Source organism: Salmo salar, chromosome ssa25 (assembly GCF_905237065.1).
Source record: "Salmo salar chromosome ssa25, Ssal_v3.1, whole genome shotgun sequence".
NCBI lineage: Eukaryota > Metazoa > Chordata > Actinopteri > Salmoniformes > Salmonidae > Salmo > Salmo salar.
Genome location: NC_059466.1, coordinates 14875968 through 14896525, shown reverse-complemented (window position 1 = coordinate 14896525; position 20558 = coordinate 14875968). Strand labels below are relative to the sequence as shown.

Genomic DNA, 20558 nt, shown 5'->3' with positions numbered 1-20558 from the left:
CTGGGCAGCGATCTTGATGAACTTCTTGAGCAGCTGAACGCGCTTGCTGAGCTGAGCACACAGACAGATCTCTGTGATCACCCACAGCTGGATCTCATTGAACCTCCTGAGGAACAGGTCCATGTTGGCCGTGGTCTTCTTGAAGTTCTGCCTCCCAAATGTATAGTAGATCAGCTCATGCTGTAGAACAGGGCAAGAGAGCAAGTCAATGACCGGGTCCCTGATAGTTTCCATTATAATGTATCAATACATTGGTATAATAGTTGATTGATACACTCTTAGGGAAAAAAAAGGTGCCATCTAGAACCTTCTGAAGAAACCTTTTTGGTTCCAGGTAGATCGTTTTGGATTCCATGCAAAACCCTTTCTACAGAGTGTTCTACATGGAACCCAAAATGGTTCTACCTGGAACCAAAAACGGTTCTACCTCCTATGGGTACAGCCGAATAGTGTAGGAAGACATAGCCTGCACCCAGAATGGCACACTATTCCCCATAGGGCAGGGGTCGAAAGTAGTGCACGAAACATGTATAGGGAATAGGGTGCCATTTAGGACGCAGCCATAGAATCAAGTAATTCCTCATTCGTCATTGGTCTGACGCACTTCATGTACACAGTGGAAGAGTTCCCAGTCGTAGAGAGTCATCTGGTAGGCCAGGTCTTTCGAGCTCATCAACTCAAAGCTGCTCAGGGAGCCTGTGGAGGGTCCTTCCTGCTCTGGTAAGGGCGTCTGAAATATTGCGCAAACGTAATATACTGTATAATTTACAGTTGTCTGTATATCATTCTTCATCATACAATTAACACTGATATGAAATACAGGACTGTTTTGATAGCTACAATGACAGTTATACAACTATAACAAGTCGAATTGCAACAGTAGCCTCAGGCCAGTGAACATATGTCAGTCGATTAAAACAAATATATTCCATTAGAGAAACACAACATGAGACGCAACATGCTTCATAGTAACAGCTGCATGAGATGTAGCTTGTAGGAAAACCTCTGGGAATTAGTTGGGTGGGTCTGAATGCTTGTTTTTCTTCATTGTTAATTTGTTGGGCAATATGTTTTTCTGAGGGGTATTTACGCACCAATGAATCCAGTTGATCCCCGGGACAGACAAATAGACGGCCGTTGATGCTGAGTGTGGAGAAGACGGAAATATCGTTGGGTTTTAGCACCACTTTATCTGAAGAAAAACAACAAACGAGCGATAATGAAAACATGATCATATTAAATACAGTACATATTATTATGGTCTGTTCTGAAGAAGCATAACAAGGGTAAGGAAACGATAGCGCTGCAGTGGATATCGGCAGTTTTACGGGCTCCCGACCAATTCAAAACAAATCTTATTAGCCACATGTGCCGAATACCACAGTGAAAAGCTTACTTACGAGCCCCTAACCAACAACGCAGTTTAAAAAAACTACAGATAAGAAGATGAGATAAAAGTAACAAGTAATTAAAGAGCAGCAGTAAAATAACAATAGCGAGACTACAGAGTCAATGTGCGGGGGCACCGGTTAGTTGAGGTAGTATGTACATGTAGGTAGAGTTATTAAAGTGACTATGCATAGATGACCACAGAGAGTAGCAGTGGTGTAAGAGGGGGGGGGCAATGCATATAGTCTGGGTAGCCATTTGATTAGATGTTCAGGAGTCTTATGGCTTGGGGGTAGAAGCTGTTTAGAAGCCTCTCGGACCTAGATTTGGCGCTCCGGTACCGCTTGCTGTGCGGTAGCAGAGAGAACAGTCTATGACTAGGGTGGCAGGAGTCTGACAATTTTTAGGGCCCTCCTCTGTCACCGCCTGGTATAGAGGTCCTGGATGGCAGGAAGCTTGGCCCCAGTGATGTACTGGGCCGTTTGCACTACCCTCTGTTGTGCTTTGCGGTCGGAGGCCGAGCAGTTGCCATACCAGGCAGTGATGCAGCCAGTCAGAATGTTCTTGATGGTGCAGCTGTAGAAACCTTTGAGGATCTGAGGACCCATGCCAAATCTTTTCAGTCCCCTGAGGGGGAATAGGTTTCGTCGTGCCCTCTTCACGACTGTCTTGGTGTGCTTGGACCATGTTAGTTTGTTGGTGATGTGGATACCAAGGAACGCTCAACCTGCTCCACTACAGCCCCGTCGATGAGAATGTGGGCGTGCTCGGTCCTCTTTTTCCTGTAGTCCACAATCATCTCCTTTATCTTCATCACGTTGAGGGAGAGGTTGTATTTAACAACACATCTGCCACGTTGACCATGAACACGGGGTACCTCAGGGGTCACGCCCCCCCATCCACAACGACAAGACCGTAATGGAGCCAAAAGGCTCCCGAACAGCTTCTACCCCCAAGCCATAATACTGCTGAATATTTAATCAAATGGCTACCCTATTTGCATTGAACCTTTTTTGCACTGACTCTCTTCCACTGACTCTACGCACGCTCACTGGACTCTACCCACAAAACACACACATATGCATATTGACGCCACACACACACACACTTTCCCACTCTTCACATACACTGCTGCAACTATGTTAATTTTCAATCCTGATTGCCTAGTCAGTTTTACCCAGAGTCGTCCTCCAGACGGGGGCATCCATCTTCCTCTGAATACTCAGCAGAGAATTGGGCCCAGATTCTTAGCAGCAAAACAAATGCTAGTAAATAACAGATTTATGGCCAATATGATTAGGATCTCAGAGACAAAGGAGCAGTGCTTCTGGCTGTATTTACTACTTGGTACGGGTGAAGTGCAGGTCAAACATAGGCCAGAGAAAGAGGTGGATTAGTAAACCCTGGCAGAGACACTGGAATATCCATACAGCAAGTCCCAGCCAATGGCGGCAACATGCGGGTGTAGAATCTTATGAGTTGAAGCAAGCTTGCAGCAATATTGCCCCGACCTTTTCTCTATGCTGCTCTACTGTCCCTATATTGAGCATACACCGGGTAACTGAAACAGACTAATCCAGCACCAACACCCAATCATTTCTAGTAAATCAGGCCTGATTAATGAGCATCATAGCATCTGTAAATAGCAGGCCATGTGTGGAAAGACTGTGTCAACCACCATCGTTTGATTAGCGTATAGCTGTGGTCCTTTTCACCTCCGGCCGAACTGAGGTTGACCAGGAGAAGGTCCTCCGCTGACCCCAGCTTGTCGGCCACTGCGCTGATGACCTCTCTGACCGAGGCGGCCATGGGGACCCGGATGGTGGTGTAGGTGTGGTCGCTGCAGTACACTTTGAACAGGACTGCATGGGGAGAGAGCACAGAGCACAATGCTGAGTCCCTTAACATTTAGGATTGAAGGATGGCTATTGGGAAGACAGATCCGTGGCCAAGTGCATCAGCCTTGCCATGGTAGAGGTTCAAAACAGATTAGAAAACACTGTGAGTCACTCCTGGCTGCAAGGCCAAAAGGCTCATGACTGCTAAACTGTGCTTTTCTATAGCTTATAGCTAGCTCTCTTCTAACGCATATCCTGCATGCTTTCACACACACATACACACACTTTATATATATATATTTTTTAATTTTCATTGCTGGACATAAAAGACTGTAAAAACACCAGGAAATCAGCTCCAAGTGATTTTAATTTTGGAAATCTGTGCAAGTATTCCCATGTGAGACACGTGATCATCTAAAAATACACTGCTCAAAAAAATAAAGGGAACACTAAAATAACACATCCTAGATCTGAATGAATGAAATAATCTTATTAAATACTTTTTTCTTTACATAGTTGAATGTGCTGACAACAAAATCACACAAAAATAATCAATGGAAATCCAATTTATCAACCCAGGGAGGTCTGGATTTGGAGTCACACTCAAAATTAAAGTGGAAAACCACACTACAGGCTGATCCAACTTTGATGTAATGTCCGTAAAACAAGTCAAAATGAGGCTCAGTAGTGTGTGTGGCCTCCACGTGCCTGTATGACCTCCCTACAATGCCTGGGCATGCTCCTGATGAGGTGGCGGATGGTCTCCTGAGGGATCTCCTCCCAGACCTGGACTAAAGCATCCGCCAACTCCTGGACAGTCTGTGGTGCAACGTGGCGTTGGTGGATGGAGCGAGACATGAGGATGTGCTCAATTGGATTCAGGTCTGGGGAACGGGCGGGCCAGTCCATAGCATCAATGCCTTCCTCTTGCAGGAACTGCTGACACACTCCAGCCACATGAGGTCTAGCATTGTCTTGCATTAGGAGGAACCCAGGGCCAACCGCACCAGCATATGGTCTCACAAGGGGTCTGAGGATCTCATCTCTGTACCTAATGGCAGTCAGGCTACCTCTGGCGAGCACATGGAGGGCTGTGCAGCCCCCCAAAGAAATGCCACCCCACACCATGACTGACCCACCGCCAAACCGGTCATGCTGGAGGATGTTGCAGGCAGCAGAACGTTCTCCACGGCGTCTCCAGACTCTGTCACGTCCGTCACGTGCTTAGTGTGAACCTGCTTTCATCTGTGAAGAGCACAGGGCGCCAGTGGCGAATTTGCCAATCTTGGTGTTCTCTGGCACATGCCAAACATCCTGCACGGCGTTGGGCTGTAAGCACAACCCCCACCTGTGGACGTCGGGCCCTCATACCACCCTCATGGAGTCTGTTTCTGACCGTTTGAGCAGACACATGCACATTTGTGGCCTGCTGGAGGTCATTTTGCAGGGCTCTGGCAGTGCTCCTCCTGCTCCTCCTTGCACAAAGGCGGAGGTAGCGGTCCTGCTGCTGGGTTGTTGCCCTCCTACGGCCTCCTCCACGTCTCCTGATGTACTGGCCTGTCTCCTGGTAGCGCCTCCATGCTCTGGACACTACGCTGACAGACACAGCAAACCTTCTTGCCACAGCTCGCATTGATGTGCCATCCTGGATGAGCTGCACTACCTGAGCCACTTGTGTGGGTTGTAGACTCCGTCTCATGCTACCACTAGAGTGAAAGCACCGCCAGCATTCAAAAGTGACCAAAACATCAGCCAGGAAGCATAGGAACTGAGAAGTGGTTTGTGGTCCCCACCTGCAGAACCACTCCTTTATTGGGGGTGTCTTGCTAATTGCCTATAATTTCCACCTGTTGTCTATTCCATTTGCACAACAGCATGTGAAATGTATTGTCAATCAGTGTTGCTTCCTAAGTGGGCAGTTTGATTTCACAGAAGTGTGATTGACTTGGAGTTACATTGTGTTGTTTAAGTGTTCCCTTTATTTTTTTGAGCAGTGTATAATCAAAAGGTTTGAAATGATTGTTTTAGTCAAATATGATATATATTTTTGGCCAGTTGGAAATCCCTGCACTATGCCATACTTACTCTCATCATTACTCTTGATGGCCTGTCGTTTCTGCAGCTTCTCATCCCCCATGCTGAACTGCCTCAACAGGACTTTGTGCTAGAACAGAACAGGACAGACAGAAGTGTGTTAGTTCAACAACATGACAACAAAACCATGGGTGGGAGTAGGATGTAGCTTGGGGAAATGTAGCTCGGGCTGACAACGAAAACAAAAGCACAGAATATGACTGCAGTGCTTGGGTCACAGCTGGGTGACATACCTTTTGTTGAGAGGATCTGGCGTCATCAGAGCTGAGAAGGTAAACAAAGTGAGATTACATCATGCTAAAGCCGGGGACGCTAAAGATAAGTGCAACGCAGTAACAATACATTCACACACTTACGTGTTTTTAACTATCTTCTCTAACTCTGGGAGTTGATCTTTCAGAGCAGGAATCACCCTGGCATCATCAGATACAGACACAAAGAACTCCTGCGACACACAACGCACTCTCAATGAGGAGAGATTAATGAGCCCAAACTAATTTGGATTATCAAATGACAAATCACTAATACTATACTATTACAGCAAACAGTACATTTTTAAGCAACAAGCTGAATAAGTGTGCCTATTAATAAAGGTTTGTGAGGAAGACACTGGTTATGGCAACCTATTCTGCAATGGCAACCTATTCTCTTCATAGTGCACTCATTTTGATTAGGGCCCTATGCCCTATATAGGGAATAGGGTAGTACTTGGTATGCATCCACTGACCTCTAGGAAGGCGAGGGAGGCATCCTCCTCCTGCAGGTGATCTCCATGTACTGAGGCCCACTGCAGCACCAGCCTGATCACCCTCCTCTTGTTGTTCAGGGTATAGTCCAGACGCTCCTGTTCGGAGCCCTGGGACGCCTCAGCATGGTAGGTGCAGGGCAGTTAAGGACAGAAACACATCGCTACATCTTCACTGACTCACATCTAGTCCAGGGGCCGTTTGTAGCATGCGTCTCAGAGTAGAAGTTCTGATTCAGGATCCGTTTTGCAATTTAAGTCACAATGAATATGATTATTTGGACATGGCGGACTGGATCCTAGATCCTGATCTGCAATTTTTAATACATAGAAGGGATACTGATACTCATCAGTAGAAATACACAAAAACATACGGTAATTATTTGCTATTTTCAGTGACTGAAAGGATATTGGGCCATGAGCACCGGACACAGCTGACTGTTAGGGATGAAGACGCAGTGCATGAGTACAAAGTCGTCCAGAGCTGGATCTGGGCAGATAGAGACAGAGACAGAGAGAGAGAGAGAGAGAGAGAGAGAGAGAGAGAGAGAGAGAGAGAGAGAGAGAGAGAGAGAGAGAGAGAGAGAGAGAGAGAGAGAGAGAGAGAGAGAGAGAGAGAGAGAGAGAGAGCAGGCGAGAGAGAGAGAGAGAGCGAGAGGGCGAGAGAGGGCGAGAGCGAGAGAGAGGGGCACCTGTGATGTCAGATGAAAGGATGCCAGACCAGGCCAGCAGGCTGACAGTACTACAGGCCTGATCACACATGGCTGCTGGCTCTGTCACCGCAGACGGCTGCGACATGAAAGCAGCCTGGAGTCCAAGCGTAATTAGATCAGCCCTGTGATGCGCTGCTAATTATAAACATGAACAAACAGGTCAGCAGCAGCATGGAGGCCGGATGCTCGCTCGCTCCCTCTCTCTGATGATACAGAGGAGACGATCTAAACACGACAGCCATGACGAACACAACCATCTACATTACAGTCAAATCTTATTTGTCACATGTGCCGAATACAACAGGTGTAGACCTTACAGTGAAATACTTACTAACAAGCCCTTAACCAACTATGCAGTTTTAAGAAAATCCCTAGAAAAGTAAGAGATAAGAATAACAAATAATGAAAGGGCAGCAGTAAATAACAATAGCAGGGCTATATACAGGGGGTACCGGTACAGAGTCAATGTGCGGAGGGAAACCGGTGTCGAGGTAATTATGTAAATGTAGGTAGAGTTATTAAAGTGACTATGCATAGAAAATAACAGAGTAGCAGCAGCGGGGGAGGGGGGGGGCAATGCAAATAGTCTGGGTAGCCATTTGATTAGCTGTTCAGGAGTCTTATGGCTTGGGGGTAGAAGATGTTTAGAAACCTCTTGGACCTAGACTTGGCGCTCCGGTACCGCTTGCGTGCGGTAGCAGAGAGAACAGTCTATGACTAGGGTGGCTGGAGTCTTTGACAATTTTTAGGGCCTTCCTCTGACACCGCCTGGTATAGAGGTCCTGGATGGCAAGAAGCTTGGCACTGGTGATGTACTGGGCCGTACGCACTACCCTCTGTAGCGCCTTGCGGTCGGAGGCCGAGCAGTTGCCATAACAGGCAGTGATGCAACCAGTCAGGATGTTCTCAATGGTGCAGCTGTACAACCTTTTGAGGATCTGAGGACTCATGCCAAATCTTTTCAGTCTCCTGAGGGGGAATAGGTTTTGTCGTGCCCTCTTCATGACTGTCTTGGTGTGCTTAGACTGTGTTAGTTTGTTGGTGATGTGGATGCCAAGCTCTCAAGCTGCTTCACTGCAGCCCCGTTGATGAGAATGTGGGCGTGCTCAGTCCTTTTCCTGTAGTCCACAATCATCTCCTTTGTCTTGATCACGTTGAGGGAGAAGTTGTTGTCCTTGCACCACACGGCCAGGTCTCTGACCTCCTCCCTATAGGCGGTCTCATCGTTGTCGGTGATTAGGCCTACCACTGTTGTGTCATCAGCAAACTTAATGATGGTGTTGGAGTCGTGCCTGGCTGTGCTGTCTTGAGTGAACAGGGAGTACAGGAGGGACTGAGCACGCACCCGAGGGGCCCCCGTGTTGAGGATCAGCGTGGCGGATGTGTTGTTACCTACCCATACCACCTGGGGGCAGTCCGTCAGTAAGTCCAGGATTCAGTTGCAGAGGGAGGTGTTTCGTCCCAGGGTCCTTAGCTTATTGATGAGCTTTGAGGGCACTATTGTGTTAAACGCTGAGCTGTAGTCAATGAATAGCATTCTCACATAGGTGTTCCTTTTGTCCAGGTGGGAAAGGGCAATGTGGAGTGCAATACTGATTGCATCATCTGTGGATCTGTTGGTGCAGTATGCAGATTGGAGTGGGTCTAGGGTTTCTGGGATAATGGTGTTGTGAGCCATGACCAGCCTTTCAAAGCATTTCATGGCTACAGACGTGAGTGCTACGAGTCAGTAGTCATTTAGGCAGGTTACCTTAGTGTTCTTGGGCACAGGGACTATGGTGGTCTGCTTGAAACATGTTGGTATTACAGACTCGGACAGGGAGAGGTTGAAAATGTCAGTGAAGACACTTACCAGTTGGTCAACATGCTCGGAGTACACGTCCTGGTAATCCATCTGGCCCAGTGGCCTTGTGAATGTTGACCTGCTTAAAGGTCTTACTCACATCGGCTGCGGAGAGCGTTATCACACAGTTGTCCGGAACAGCTGACCCTCTCATGCATGTTTCAGTGTTGCTTGCCTCGAAGCAAGCATAAAAGTTATTTAGCTCGTCTGGTAGGCTCGTGTCACTGGGCAGCTCTTGGCTGTGCTTCCCTTTGTAGTCTGTAATAGTTTGCAAACCCTATTTGGGGTTTGCCTATTTGATGGTTCGTCAGAGGGCATAGCGGGATTTCTTGAAAGCGGCAGCTCTACTCTTTAGCTCAGTGCGAATGTTGCCTTTAATCCATGGCTTCTGGTTGGGGTATGTTCGTAGTCACTGTGGGGACGACGTCCTCAATGCACTTATTGATAAAGCCAGTGACTAATGTGGTGTACTCCTCAATGCCATCGGAACCGGAACATATTCCAGTCTGTGCTAGCAAAACAGTCCTGTAGTTTAGCATCTGCTTCATCTGACCACTTTTTTATAGACCGAATCCCTGGTGCTTCCTGCTTTACTCTTTGCTTGTAAGCAGGAATCAGGAGGATAGAGTTATGGTCAGATTTGCCAAATGGAGGGCGAGGGAGAGCTTTGTAATTGTCTCTGTGTGTGGAGTGGTCTAGAATTTTTTCCCCCTCTGGTTGCACATTTTACATGCTGACAGAAATTAGGTTAAACTGATTTAAGTTTCCCTGCATTAAAGTCCCCGGCCACTAGGAACGCCGCCTCTGGATGAGCGATTTCCTGTTTGCTTATGGCGGAATACAGCTCATTGAGTGCGGTTTTAGTGCCAGCCTCGGTCTGTGGTGGATGTAGACAGCTACGAAAAACACAGATGAAACTCTAGGTAGATAGTGTGGTCTACAGCTCATCATGAGATACTCTACCTCAGGTGAGCAAAACCCTGAGACTTCCTTAGATATTGTGCACCAGCTGTTGTATACAAATGTGCATAGGCCACGCGTCTTACCAGAGGCTGCTGTTCTGTCCTGCAGATAGTGAGTATAACCCGTCAGTTGTATGTTATTAATGTCGTGATTCAGCCACGACTCGGTGAAACATAAGATATTACAGTTTTTAATGTCCCGTTTGTAGGACCTACGTGCTTTCAGTTTGTCCCATTTACTTTCCAGCGATTGAACGTTAACTAGCAGAACGGATGGCAAGGGCAGATTAGCCACTCGTCGCCTGATCCTCACAAGGCATCCTGATCTCTTTCCACGAAACCTAAGTTTTCTTTTCCAGCGAATCACGGGGATCTGGGCCTGGTCGGGTGTCCGTAGTATATCCCTCTCGTCTGACTCATTGAAGAAGAACTCCTCATCCAATTTGAGGTGAGTAATCGCTGTTTTGATGTCCAGAAGCACTTTTTGGTCATAAGAGACAGTAGCAGCAATATTATGTACGAAACGAGTTACGAACAACGCGAAAAAATGAACAAAATAGCATGGTTGGTTAAGAGCCGATAAGACGGCAGCTTTAAAAAAAATAAAATAATATATATATATATATATATATATATATTAATAAAAAAAATATCAGTGTTGAAATATTTGTCATTGAAAATAAGAATTTGTTCTTAACTGACTTGCCTAGTTCAATAAAGGTAAACATTTTATTTTTTTTAAATGGTCCTTACACAGAAATACAATGGTCCACAGTGGCGAGAGATGTTATTGGAGTGACAGAGTGCACTACTCTACCTGATTCGTTGAGGTGAGAGTCCAGTCGCATCATTTCCAGAAAGTGCTCCAGAATCTTCTCCGGTGTCCCGGACATCACAGTGTATCTGGAATGGCAGTGTCAATCAATCACCTACTTCATTAATCAAGACAGGTTTACTGCTAGTGCTCACTACTGTTCCTATGCCACACTTCAATGACCTGTGTCCTCTGAATACCTGGCTGTGATTACTACATTAGATAATAATCCACAAACAGTCAAAGAGGTCCTGACCACTGCTGTAGGTTTTAGGGGGATGGCTGGGTGAGAAAGGGTGTGGAAGCCTCTCCATAGGTAAAACACAGGAAGAGACCACCACTCAACCATAAGAATCAACACGCTACAGCCAGGCTTGTTGTGATTGGCTAGTTAACGGGAGACAGAGGACGAGGCTTCTCTATCCCAAATGGGACCCTATTCCCTATAGGGCCCTGTTAAATAGAAAGTAGGGAAAAGGATGCCGTTTGGGACGCAGGCGGTGTGTGCAAGGCACTCCACGGGGGAAGGAGAGGAGCCTGACACCCTCACACTCTTCATATGTGACTGGCGCTGTGGTTGATTAGAGGCCAACCCTGGCGGAGTGATTGTGACCCGCAGGGCCTGCCTTCTCCCCGGGAGCCCATCTCTCAGTCATTACCATTAATGTCTCTCTCTCCATTACTGCAGCCGCGGTCACTGACAGCAGCTGCCATTAAGACTAGCTAGTAGCTAACAGACGTCTGCAGCCTTGTAGCCTCAGTCTTGGCTTTACACTAGAACTTCTACCCCCGGGCCACCAGATCCGCACTACTATACACTCTTTAGCCGAGGGTAGCTCACAAACTCACCCACTTTTTACACTCACTGTGCACATTTTCAAGAGTCTCTCACACTAACCTCACTCCCTGTTATGAATCTAACGTCAAGAGACATTATCACACACATGACCCTCCCAACAGGAGAGAATCTCACACACCCACAGTCCCCTTTTTAACTTCCTATAGAACTCTACCTCTATTGAACAGTGCTGCTACAGAAAGTAGTTCAATCATATTGTGAGGAGATGACTGGGTGAGACAGATAGAGTTAGCTCAGTACTTGTAGTGTGAGGAGGAGGTGGTGCTGTTGCTGCTGGGGCTCTTCTCCAGGACCAGAACATCCTGATAATGCTCTTTCAAACGCACCGTGTTGGCCTCCACATCCTGGACACACACACACACACACACACTATTGATCATTATATCATTGTACTGTAGTTATGTTTTATTATGAAATTCCATGCCATTCCTAATGACTACAAGTGGTTGTTATCTGGATTACAAGATTTTGAAAATGAATAAATACATTCCCGACCGAATAGTACTGTAGCAAATCCTGCAGAGTAGACCATCAAAATTGCTGGGATGACTTCTCTCCCCGACTCTAGTGGCATCTGGTAGTTAACATGGAGGCTGCACTACATTACATCATCCCATCAGAACTATGGTACTGTAAGCATGGTGGATTAGTCTGCTAGTACAACTGACAGGGAGACTGGGCGGTCAGCATTTTGACTGAGGCGGAATCACAAATGGCACCCTATTGTCTTTGTAGTGCACTACTTTTGACCAGGATGTGCACTTTATAGGGAATAGGGTGCCATTTGGGAAGCAGACTATGTGGCCCAGAAGCCCATCAGTCCAAAGCCAACAGGAGGTTTACAGAGGAGGAGGACTCAATGAGCCGCATACAAAGGGTCTGCTTCTGTGGATCACACAGATGTCCATCATCCATCCGCTTTTCAGTAGACACAATCAAGACCCTGATGTCCTATCAAAGTCCAACGCAAGCTGCACGTGGGCGGAGCTAAACAATAGGCTGTGGAGGGAGAATGTAGAGAGACTGATAGCCCAAACGCAGGCAGATGTCAATATTGATCTAGTATTGATGGTTGCATCTTACAATCCAACCGTATTGTATGCAGCCGGTAATACACTCGTATCCCCTGTGGACCGGTTCGTACCTAAAACATTCTCCACTCAGGCTGCAAAGGCATCGATTTCCTCCTGAACTAAACTCAGCAAAAAAAGTAACGTCCCTTTTTTAGGACTCTGTCTTTTGAAGATAATTCGTAAAAATCCAAATAACTTCACAGATCTTCATTGTAAAGGGTTTAAAAACTGTTTACCATGCTTGTTCAATGAACCATTAACAATTAATGAACATGCACCTGTGGAACGGTCGTTAAGACACCAACAGCTTACCGATGGTTGGCAATTAAGGTCACAGTTATGAAAACTTAGGACACTAAAGAGGCCTTTCTACAGACTCTGAAAAACACCAAAAGAAAGGTGCCCAGGGTCCCTGCTCATCTGCGTGAACGTGCCTTAGGAATGCTGCAAAGAGGCATGAGGACTGCAGATGTGGCCAGGGCAATAAATTGCAATGTCCGTACTGTGAGACGCCTAAGATAGCGCTACAGGGAGGCAGCGCTACAGGGAGGCAGGACGGATAGCTGATCGTCCTCGCAGTTGCAGACCACGTGTAACAACACCTGCACAGGATCGGTACATCCGAACATCACACAGGTACAGAATGGCAACAACAACTGCCCGAGTTACACCAGGAACGCACAATCCCTCCATCAGTGCTCAGACTGTCCGCAATAGGCTGAGAGAGGCTGGACTGAGGGCTTGTAGGCCTGTTGCCTGGTGAAGACCTGTCTTACATCACCGGCAACAACGTTGCCTATGGGCACAAACCCACCGTCGCTGGACTGGCAAAAAGTGCTCTTCACTGAAGAGTGGCGGTTTTGTCTCACCAGGGGTGATGGTCGGATTTGCGTTTATCGTCGAAGGAATGAGTGTTACACCGAGGCCTGTACTCTGGAGCAGGATCGATTTTGAGGTGGAGGTGCCGTCATGGTCTGGGGCGGTGTGTCACAGCATCATCGGACTGAGCTTGTTGTCATTGCAGGCAATCTCAATGCTGTGCGTTACAGGGAAGACATCCTCCTCCCTCATGTGGTACCCTTCCTGCAGGCTCATCCTGACATGACCCTCCAGCATGACAATGCCACCAGCCATACTGCTCGTTCTGTGCATGATTTCCTGCAAGACAAGAATGTCAGTGTTCTGCCATGGCCAGCGAAGAGCCCGGATCTCAATCCCATTGAGCACGTCTGGGACCTGTTGGATCGGAGGGTGAGGGCTAGGGCCATTCCCCCCAGAAATGTCCGGGAACTAGCAGGTACCTTGGTGGAAGGGTGGGGTAAGAAGAACTGGCAAATCTAGTGCAGTCCATGAGGAGGAGATGCACCGCAGTACTTAATGCAGCTGGTGGCCACACCAGATACTGACTGTAACTTTTGATTTTGACCCCCCCCACTTTTGTTCAGGGACACATTATTCCATTTCTGTTAGTCACATGTCTGTGGAACTTGTTTAGTTTATGTCTCAGTTGTTGAATCTTATGTTCATACAAATATTTACACATGTTACGTTTGCTGAAAATAAACGCAGTTGACAGTGAGAGGATGTTTCTTTTTTTGATGAGTTTAGATTTATTGACAAGGAGGGGGAAAAAAGGGGAAAATATGTGTGCTTTCTTTATGGCTAATGCTACTTCCTGATGTTGCGCCCTGCATGCAGAATGCTGCAGCCTGATTGGCTGAACGCGATACGCAACATCCGGAACTAGCATTCCTTCCTAGGTATTAACCACTTTAGCATGATGGTGGAAAATGGTGTTTCATTAAGAAAGTATGCATATTTCCCCTGTTTTTTCCCACCTTCTCACCGTCAAATCTAGTTCAGGAGCAAATTGATGCATTTGCAGCCTGAATGGAGAATGTTTTAGGTACGAACCGGTCCACGGGGATATGAGTGTATTGCCAGCTGCATACAAGCGTTTGGACGGTAAGATGGCAACGACTCAATATCGCCATCTGCCGGCCAGTGGGCTAAGAGACTGACAGCTGACAGTTTGGCTTTAGCGTTTATACCGTACCTCTCCTACAGACAACTGTCTCCATTGAACCACAAAGTTGATAGTAGTCTATCATTAAAACAATTATATACGAAAACGGGGACTTGACTCTTAACTGGTACAACTGGTTAATGTATGCATCATTCTAATGAACGTTTACACCTCTGCGATGTTGAATCCGAATCTCAAACAATAGAGGGAGACTATACCGTTGAATACAGATAAAGTGGAATTTCACTGAGCTTAGTGGACAGAGGTGGAGGGGGCCATGCCATCTCCTGTGAGGACAAACAGGACTTCCCCAGATAACTCACTTTGAGGATCCGATTGAAGTCCTCCTTATCCACACGTAGGAAGTGGCAGTTATCTTCTCGTAGAACAATGGAGGCGGCGCGGGGGGCATCGTTGACCAGGGCAAGCTTCCCAAAGTCATCTCCCTCATGCAGCGTGCAAACAACCCCCTATGTGAAACAGGACAAGAATAAGCAAACAAAGAACGGCTGTGCCTTAAAGGGCATAAGATGACAAGCATACAATACTTTTACATCTGCTATGTCATTTATCCACTCTCATATTTTCTATAATTGGCTATAGTGATTAGCTGAATACTGATCAAATGGGGATGAGTCGTATGACATGCCAGATTCAAATAACATTTGAACAATCTTTTTTTTTTACCTTTCCATAAATGACAACGTTTACAGAGCCTTTTAGAATGATGTACCACGATGTGCCTTCCTCCCCTTGATTGAACACTGTAAGTGAAAATGATAACATATCAAAATGAATATTATCCAACAAAACATTTCCAAGAATGCATCTCAATGCATTAACTTACAGAAACAGAAACAACCGCAAAGGATTTACTATTTAATCCGGGATTTTATTTCTGCCTCCATATAGATGATGCATTTATAAAATCAATGAATAGTGTACAAAGTTGATCAAGTTAAAAGGGGTTGAACTCTGGTCATGGAGGCAGTGTTAAACTACTTACACACGGTTCCTGCTTTGGCATGGGACTCAAAGATCAGAACTCCAGCTAACTCCTTCTTTACCTGTAGAAGCAGGGGGGGAAACACAGCTAGGTTACAGGGTTGACATCATACAGTGCCTTGCAAAAGTATTCACCCCCTTGGCCTTTTTCCTATTTTGTTTCATTACAACCTGTAATTTAAATGGATTTTCATTTGGATTTCATGTAATGAACATACACAAAACTGTCCAAATTGGTGAAGTGAAATGAAAAAAAAATTAAACTGAAAAGTGGGCTATGAAGCCCCTAAATAAGATCTGGTGCAACCAATTACCTTCAGAAGTCACATAATTAGTTAAATAAAGTCGACCTGTGTGCAATCTAAGTGTCACATGATCTGTCACATGATCTCAGTATATATACACCTGTTCTGAAAGGCCCCAGAGTCTGCAACACCACTAAACAAGGGGCACCACCAAGTAAGTGGCACTATGAAGACTAAGGAGCTCTCCAAACAGGTCAGGGACAAAGTTGTGGAGAAGTACAGATTAAGGTTGGGTTATAAAAAAATATCTGAAACTTTGAACATCCCACGGAGCACCATTAAATCCATTATTAAAAAAGGGAAAGAATATGGCACCACAACAAACCTGTCAAAAGAGGGCTGCACACCAAAACTCACGGACCAAGCAAGGAGGGCATTAATCAGAGAGGCACCAAAGAGACCAAAGATAACCCTGAAGCTCCACAGCAGAGATTGGAGTACCTGTCCATAGGACCACTTTAAGCCGTACACTCCAAAGAGCTGGGCTTACGGAAGAGTGGCCAGAAAAAAAGCCATTGCTTAAAGAAAAAAAATAAGCAAACATGGTTGTTGTTCGCCAAAAGGCATATGGAAGAAGGTACTCTGTTCAGATGAGACTAAAATTGAACTTTTTGGCCATAAAGGAAAACGCTATGTCTGGTGCAAACCCAACACCTCTCATCACCCCGAGAAAACCATCCCCACAGTGAAGCATGGTGGTGGCAGCATCCTGCTGTGGGGATGTTTTTCCATCGGCAGGGACTGGGAAATTGGTCAGAATTGAAGGATGGCGCTAAATACAGAGAAATTCTTGAGGGAAACCTGTTTCAGTCTTCCAGAGATTTGAGACTGGGACAGAGGTTCACCTTCCAGCAGGACAATGACCCTAAGCATACTGCAATAGCAACACTCGAGGGGTTTAAAGCGAAACATTTAAATGTCTTGGAATGGCCTAGTCAAAGCCCAGACCTCAATCCAATTGAGAATCTGTGGTATGACTTAAAGATTGCTGTACACCAGCGGAACCCATCCAACTTGAAGGAGCTGGAGCAGTTTTGCCTTGAAGAATGGGCAAAAATCCCAGTGGCTAGATGTGCCAAGCTTATAGAGACATACCCCAAGAGACATGCAGCTGTAATTGCTGCAAAAAGTGGCTCTACAAAGTATTGACTTTGGGGGGGGGTGAATAGTTATGCACGCTCAAGTTTTTTTTTTTTTTGTCTTGTTTGTTTCACAATAAAACATATTTTACATCTTCAAAGTGGTAGTCAGGTTGTGTAAATCAAAAGATACAAACCCCTCAAAAATACATTTTTATTCCAGGTTGTAAGGCAACAAAATAGGAAAAATGCCAGGGGGGGTGAATACTTTCGCAAGCCACTGTATACGGCCGACAATGAATTATGAATGTAACCGAATCTGTACTCACAGTGGTGGATAGGTGAGATAAGGCTTTTATATGGAGCAGCTCCTCATAAATGATCTCCAAATCATCCGCTGTCCTCTGTCCTGGCCTGGGGAAGGGGAAACATGCACCAATAAAACAAATAATTTTTAAATGTATTAACTTTAAACAGGACCTTCGCATCAGCTTTGCACTTTGCTTACATATCTTATTCATCTTGCCTAACCCAAACTCTCCAGACCTGCATACATCCTACCCGCAGGTGGCGATCTCTGTGATCTTACTGTTTCCTCAGGATCATGCGCATGTGTGCGTCAGGGCCGATTTGGGAGAGGAGGAGGAGGGTATCCTGTAGCTCCTCATTGCTCTCCCTGGCCTCCTTCTCAGTGGGCAGGGGAGCGTCCTCCTGCTCATCATCCAAGAAACGGTAGAACAGATACTTGTCCTGGAAGGTCAGCTCCTGGTCCACTGCAACCCCAACAAACAGAGAACACAGAGGGTTTAGAAATGGACCGGCTTTCACATGCACACAGACAGAGAGGTTACTCTTAGTACGGTCTACTGGACTGTTCTGGCTCACCGTGGTTGAGAACTCCTTCCTCCAGCAGCACCTGCCACATGCCCACTGCTTGAATGCGAGTGTGAACACAGGAGCTCTGCTGCATCTGCCAGTCAACCAGCTCTGTTCCCACACAGCATTGCCTGCAGGAGACACACACACCACATCACATCAGGAAATACATACAGCAAAAAACAAACATAACCAATACACAAACAGACAGATGTACACGTACTGTGATATGAGTGTACCAGGTGTACATGGTACAGGGGATATTCCAACCCACCTGTATGTCTTCAGGTGGTACTTCCTGTCTCGGATGATGTGGGGAGCTCTGGAGAGGATGGCATCACGTAGAACCTTCCCTGCTCGCATGATCTTCTCAGATGGGACCTGTGGGGAGAAAATGGGCCTTATAATAGAGGAGAGGCCAGGCCTTATAATAGAGGAGAGAAAAGGAGATCAATGGACAGATACAGATGAGATGGCCTCTATTGGTGTGATGGTCTTTACTACCTGAGAAATGGATTTAGGATGGAGTTTGGCTGGGTTTTCTGTGAAGGATTTCTGAAAAGTAAAATGACATGACAATGACTGGAAAACGCACGCACACACACACACACACATACATACGGAAACATAATGGATTTCAAAAACTCCTTAAAACACTTCTGCGAGCAGGCCTTTCTAAATCGACCTGGCCCGGGTATCCTGGAAGGATATTGACCTCATCCCGTCAGTAGAGGATGCCTGGTTGTTCTTTAAAAGTGTTTTCCTCACCATCTTAAATAAGCATGCCCCTTTCAAAAAATGTTGAACTAAGAACAGATATAGCCCTTGGTTCACCCCAGACTTGACTGCCCTTAACCAGCACAAAAACATCCTGTTTTAGTCCCCGCGATATGCAACTTTTCAGGGAAGTCAGGAACCAATATACACAGTCAGTTAGGAAAGCAAAGGCTAGCTTTTTCAAACAGAAATTTCCATCCTGCAGCACTAATTCCAAAAGGTTTTGGGACACTAAAGTCCATGGAGAATAAGCGCACCTCCTCCCAGCTGCCCACTGCACTAAGGCTAGGAAACACGGTCACCACCGATAAATCCACAATACTCGAGAATTTCAATAAGCATTTCTCTACGGCTGGCCTTGCTTTCCATCTGGCTACCCCTACCCCGGTCAACAGCTCTGCACCCCCCGCAACAACTGGCCCAAGCCCCCCCCGCTTCTCCCAAATCCAGCCATGCTCAAGGTCCTAAACGATATCATAACCGCCATTGATAAAGACAGTACTGTGCAGCAGTCTTCATTGACCTGGCCAAGGCTTTCGACTCTGTCAATCACCGTATTCTTATCGGCAGACTCAACAGTCTTGGTTTCTCTAATGACTGCCTCGCGTGGTTCACTCATGCTGCCAAACATACCCTTGTAAAACTGACTATCCTATCGATCCTTCGGCGATGTCATTTACAAAATAGCCTCCAACACTCTACTAAGCAAATTGGATGCAGTCTATCACAGTGCCATCCGTTTTGTCACCAAAGCCCCATATACTACCCACCACTGCGACCTGTATGCTCTCGTTGGCTGGTCCTCGCTACATATTCGTCGCCAAACCCACTGGCTCCAGGTCATCCATAAGTCTTTGCTAGGTAAAGCTCAGCCTCATCTCAGCTCACTGGTCACCATAGCAACACCCACCCGTAGCACGCGCTCCAGCAGGTATATGTCACTGGTCATCCCCAAAGCCAACACCTCCTTTGGCCGCCTTTCCTTCTAGTTCTTTGCTATCAATGACTGGAACGAATTGCAAAAATCACTGAAGTTGGAGACTTGTATCTCCCTCACTAACTTTAAGCATCAGCAGTCAGAGCAGCTTACTGATCGCTACAGCTGTACAGAGCCCATCTGTAAATAGCCCATCTAATCTACCTACCTCATCCCCATATGTGTTTGTTTTTCTGCTCTTTTGCACACCAGTATTTCTACTTGCACATCCTCATCTGCACGTCTTTCACTCCAGTGTTAATTGCTAAATAGTAATTACCTTGCCACTATGGCCTATTTATTGCCTTCCCTCCTTACTTCATTTGAACACACTGTACACATATTTTTCTATTGTGTTATTGAGTGTACGTTTGTTTAACCCATGTGTAACTGTGTTGTTGTTTTTGTCGCACTGATTTGCTTGATCTTGGCCAGGTCGCACTTGTAAATGAGAACTTGTTCCCAACTGGCCTACCTGGTTAAATAAAAAAACTAAAAATGGATTTCAAAATAAAAGCACAAAGTGAAGGACAAGGATGATAAGAACATTTGAGATTGTATGACACACGATACACAGTTCAGTGAATGGCCATAGATCCCTCCCTATCAATGATGACAGAGATTAGGCCCTTGTGAAGATGTAGCCTTTACCACTATCAACCAGGGGCGTAATTTCAGATAAACCTAGGGTATGGAAAAATGACAGCTGTACAGATGCGCTCTCCAAAAAGCCAGCCAGCCATACAAACAGCCTTCCCTCCCACTCCCAGGCATTCCCATGGTCCTAAAGTCAGCCTGCTAATACAGCTAAACTGCATTTGCCTTTAAAAATCAGGATTGGAATGATTTCAGTAGCCCATTTTAAATTGTTGGTGTTGGGCCATACTCAATTGACAACCATGCTAACACTGTCAACAGGGCCCTGTTAAATCGGAAGTCAAATCAACAGCTGGCGTCTGTCTGTGCTTACATCCCAACCCTTGGACCCACAGCACAGAAACCACCTTGAACAAGTCATGTATGGATGTGGTATTCATGAGTTCTACAGCAGAGAAGAATCAAACTGAACTATACATACAGCAGCACTCTATACTATAAAGCGGACATGACGACGGCTGTTCAAACTCTATAACACCTCCTTTCTAATGTAATTTCTCTCACAGCCAAGAACAATACTTACATAG

At 46.1% G+C, this 20558-nt stretch overlaps 1 protein-coding gene across 11 annotated transcripts in view; it reads right to left on the bottom strand.

The window, feature by feature from the left end:
* Window positions 1–20558, bottom strand: part of LOC106586233 (rap guanine nucleotide exchange factor 4) — a 52245-nt gene that overhangs the window by 5487 nt on the left and 26200 nt on the right. For 5 of the 11 annotated variants that reach the window (XM_014173279.2, XM_014173282.2, XM_014173284.2 and 2 more), the window contains 19 exons: window positions 18126–18176; window positions 17896–18002; window positions 17631–17752; window positions 17335–17518; window positions 17075–17159; window positions 15363–15423; window positions 15044–15120; window positions 14680–14826; window positions 11498–11601; window positions 10402–10487; window positions 6478–6556; window positions 6049–6199; window positions 5678–5766; window positions 5555–5585; window positions 5313–5391; window positions 3105–3251; window positions 1095–1192; window positions 605–730; window positions 2–180 (listed from right to left, as the gene is read on the bottom strand). In XM_014173279.2, coding sequence (XP_014028754.1) covers window positions 2–180; window positions 605–730; window positions 1095–1192; window positions 3105–3251; window positions 5313–5391; window positions 5555–5585; window positions 5678–5766; window positions 6049–6199; window positions 6478–6556; window positions 10402–10487; window positions 11498–11601; window positions 14680–14826; window positions 15044–15120; window positions 15363–15423; window positions 17075–17159; window positions 17335–17518; window positions 17631–17752; window positions 17896–18002; window positions 18126–18176 — 2003 coding nt within the window. Of the gene's footprint in view, window position 1; window positions 181–604; window positions 731–1094; window positions 1193–3104; window positions 3252–5312; window positions 5392–5554; window positions 5586–5677; window positions 5767–6048; window positions 6200–6477; window positions 6557–10401; window positions 10488–11497; window positions 11602–14679; window positions 14827–15043; window positions 15121–15362; window positions 15424–17074; window positions 17160–17334; window positions 17519–17630; window positions 17753–17895; window positions 18003–18125; window positions 18177–20554 lie in introns of all 11 variants that reach the window. The other 6 variants (XM_014173280.2, XM_045707768.1, XM_045707770.1 and 3 more) reach the window with 3 other exon arrangements.